The 3,958-nt window shown below is 38.8% G+C and overlaps 1 protein-coding gene and 1 non-coding gene across 2 annotated transcripts; one reads left to right on the forward strand and one right to left on the reverse strand.

The window, feature by feature from the left end:
* Positions 1-826: 826 nt before the first annotated feature.
* LOC129236492 (U2 spliceosomal RNA) lies at positions 827-1,021 on the reverse strand. Its single transcript, XR_008581675.1, has one exon. It is a non-coding gene; the product is annotated as a U2 spliceosomal RNA (small nuclear RNA).
* Positions 1,022-1,689: 668 nt separating this feature from the next.
* On the forward strand, positions 1,690-3,958 carry LOC129242194 (phenylalanine--tRNA ligase beta subunit). Its single transcript, XM_054878755.1, has 5 exons — positions 1,690-1,838; positions 1,908-1,963; positions 2,026-2,183; positions 2,246-3,597; positions 3,658-3,958. The coding sequence occupies exons 1-5, from the start codon at positions 1,781-1,783 to the stop codon at positions 3,807-3,809; spliced, it is 1,776 nt and encodes a 591-aa protein (XP_054734730.1). The 5' UTR covers positions 1,690-1,780; the 3' UTR covers positions 3,810-3,958.

Below are 3,958 nucleotides of genomic sequence, written 5' to 3' on the forward strand. Positions count from 1 at the left end.
AAGGAGAATTTTTCACTTCACTTACCGAAGATATTGAAATTACCTTGGGCAAAATACTTTAACCAAATTTGCGACTAACTTCGTGATGAACTGTATGTGCGTAGGCTTCTCTTTTGCCACTCCACCTTTTCTCAGGAAATACGTCGAGTAGAAACTATTAAACAGCACACACTTATACATAGACTCTAATTTTATATGCACGGCACTCAATGAAAACTGTTTTATACATTTTACATTACTTTGGTTTTGAAAAATGTTAAACTAAAATTATTGTAGTGTGAAACGGAAGTTGAGAGCAGCTAACTGAAGCAAATTGTCAAGGAAATGACGAAATGAAAACGAAATGAACTGAAACATAGCCCAGCCAAGCACAAAGGATCTAGGTTGTGCTGAAGCTTCGAAGCTTCGCAACCACGTAGTAATTTATGAATTACATACATTTTAAAAAAAAATACCAGTCTAACGGTTAGACTTGATAGAAGTGAAACCTTCCGTAAAACAAACTGAGAGAGAATAAGACGAAAGCAGCATTAGGAGCGGGATAATTATAGGTTCATTATAATATTGCTATAAAGTTCATATTTTATTTTCTTCATTTTATCATTATTCATCCTCAATGTTTTCAATTTCAACAAATGATACGAGTGGCTTATGATAGATAAAATATGATACAAATGCTTTGGTTTCGATGTTGTCAAAAAAAAATACCCAAACGGACCGAAGAAACAGACTTACAAATTTCTTCCATTTTCGTCTACTTGTATTCATATAAAAATTTGTCTCTTCCCACCAAAGCTAAATGTATTTAGTATATTTCTTCTTGCATTTATTCAAGGCTGAAATCCCGACGGTATTGCAATACCGGGCCAACCCGTGGCAGAGGTGGAGAGCAAGCCCCTAAAACACTCCGCGCATTTCCAAAAATTAGTTTAACATTTGTTGTCCTCCGATGGAGGATCTATCAGATGTTAAGCTGATAAAAACAGATACCACACTACCTAGTCAATACATTTTAAATAATAAACCTAATAAAACTTTTGAGAATTACACGCTCACAAAAATTATTTATATCAACATATAATATAACGCTTCGTAGCCAAGTTGGTCGCTTTTTTCGTTTCATTTTTCCTCAAATCACTCCCAACGATTCTAAAGAAGTTTTCACTTCAAAAATTTAAGTACAACCCGCCACCACAACCATATATTTTCCTACCATACCATATTTTCGAAACTTTAACAATTCCGCGTACTTGCCGTCGAAATGATTTTATAGTATTTCCGCTTATAAGCACTAGAAAAACTAAAAGAAAAAACTAAAATTCTTACAAACACCGAAAATTTGAACATCTTTTCACTTACAGAACTATAATTTAATTTTGTACTCATACCTGCGAATAAGTTTATGCCTGAGATTGATAAAATTGAGCATTACAATTTTCGCCTCGCTACAATGAGCATTCGATCCAAAATGGCAACCTTTTTTTAAATTACTAAGCAATTCGCACATATTTTAAATAAATAAACTCTCAATTTTTTCCTGCTTTGGACATTTATTTAATTTAAGGTTAATCTGCGCTTTTATCTGGGAATACATTTTAATATGCAAGCTACGGCCAAGTATTTCTAACACCTGCGTGCAACTCTGTGCGCAGAGTGTGTGTTCAGTCAAAGCCAGCAAATCTAGTTGGAATAATTTGTCAAAAATTCGTTTGTACCGTAGCCGCCGCATGCGTGGACATTTGTGTAGAAATCCAATTATACATTGTGAAGTTATTGAAAAATGCCAACCATCGGTGTAAAGCGAGATTTACTCTTCGAAGAGCTGGGCCAAAAATATAGTGAGTGACAATGTTACATATTCGAATAGTTTGAAAGACAACAGAAACTTTTAATCTACTTTCCCGCAGCTGACGATGAGTTCCAGCAGTTGTGCTTTGCTTTCGGTCTCGAGCTGGATGAAGTCGTAAGTAATTGAAGAATTTATTAGCGATCTTGAAATAATTTTATGGAACGTTTTTTTGACAGACGACAGAGAAGCAAATGCTAACCAAAGAACAGGGTGATGTAGCTGCATTGGTCAATGCCTCGGAGGAGATTATTTACAGAATTGATATTCCCGCTAATCGGTATGACTTGCTGTGTATGGAAGGATTGGTAACATCATTGCTAGTTTTCCAGGGCAAGTAAGTTTCTGTGTCTCATTATGAAAGTTATTTGCTTTAATTATTTTTGGTTTTATTTAAAGAATAAAGCCACCGAAATTCAATTTTGTGGAACCAGCGCAACGGCAAGTTCTTAAAATTCTACCCGAAACTACACAAATTCGTCCTTTCGCTGTGGCCGCCGTTTTACGGAACCTCACATTTAACAAGGATGCGTACGACAGTTTCATCGAACTGCAAGATAAGTTACATCAAAACCTCTGTCGCAAACGCTCTCTAGTCGCAATAGGTACTCACGATTTAGACACGTTACAAGGCCCATTTACATATGAAGCCCGTGCGCCAGACAACATAGAATTTGTACCGCTCAACCAAACGAAAAAACTGAACGGGCATGGCATAATGGAGCTGTATTCCACCCATGCGCAACTGAAACAATACTTACCAATTATTCGCGACTCTCCAGTGTATCCAGTTATCTACGATGCTAAGGGAGTAGTATTATCAATGCCACCCATCATCAATGGCAATCATTCAAAGATCACTTTACAAACCCGCAATGTCTTCATCGAATGTACGGCTACGGATCTTACTAAAGCAAAAATTGTGCTGGACACTTTAGTGTGCATGTTCTCAGTGCATTGCGGCGAGAAATTCACCGTCGAGCCTTGCGATGTGGTGCAACCAGATGGTACTGTGGTTAAATATCCGGAACTAGAAGTGCGCCAAAAAGTGATATCGGCGAAAAAGGCAAACGCCTACATTGGCATACAGGAAAAGCCCACAAGTATTGCTGACATGCTCACGCGCATGTACCTCGAGTCTGAAGTGGCAGAAGGGGGCGACAACATACTAGTGCGAATACCGCCAACACGCCACGATGTCTTGCATGCTTGCGATATTTACGAGGATGTGGCGATTGCTTATGGCTATAATAATATAAAAAAGTCATTGCCCGCTTTCATGCATATAGCCAAGCAATTTCCGTTGAATAAACTAACTGAGCAATTGCGCGAACAGGTGGCCCAGGCAGGTTTCACAGAAGCGCTCACTTTTACGCTATGCTCACGCGACGACATCGCGCGCAAACTGAACAGATCGATTGACAGTATAGCTGCAGCACATATTGCGAATCCCAAAACACTGGAATTCCAAGTGGTGCGCACCACTTTATTGCCGGGATTGCTTAAAACGCTGGTAGCCAATCGCAAAATGCCGCTCCCACTGAAATTGTTCGAAATTGGCGATATTGTGGTGGCAGATGATGAGACCGAAGTTGGTGCGCGTAATGAACGCCGTCTTTGTGCGGTTAACTGTAATAAATCTGCTGGCTTTGAAGTCGTGCATGGACTGTTGGACCGCGTCATGCAATTGCTGGAAGTGCCATGGAAATCGGGCAGTCAAAAGCACGGATATCACTTGCAAGCGGCTGATGGTAAGAGAAGTCAATAATTTTTTTTTTCCATGGCATAAACAAATTTGTGTTGTTTTTTAGATCCCGCCTATTTCCCCGGTCGTTGCGCTAGCATTATGCTTAACAATGTGGCTATCGGCCGAATTGGTGTACTTCATCCCACAGTACTGCAAGCTTTCGAACTAACCACTCCCTGCTCTGCAGTAGAATTCAACATTGAACCTTTCGTCTGACAGAGATACCAGGAAGTGATGAATCATTTGCTAAAGAAGTAAAATGAAGAATGGATTTGCTTAAAGCAAAAACACTGGAAAAAAATAAATAAAAAAAAAATATACCTCAATGGAAAATATTTAATAAAGCTTGAAGCAGGTTTATTTAA

The sequence above is a fragment of the Anastrepha obliqua genome, chromosome 1 (genome assembly GCF_027943255.1).
Source record: "Anastrepha obliqua isolate idAnaObli1 chromosome 1, idAnaObli1_1.0, whole genome shotgun sequence".
NCBI lineage: Eukaryota > Metazoa > Arthropoda > Insecta > Diptera > Tephritidae > Anastrepha > Anastrepha obliqua.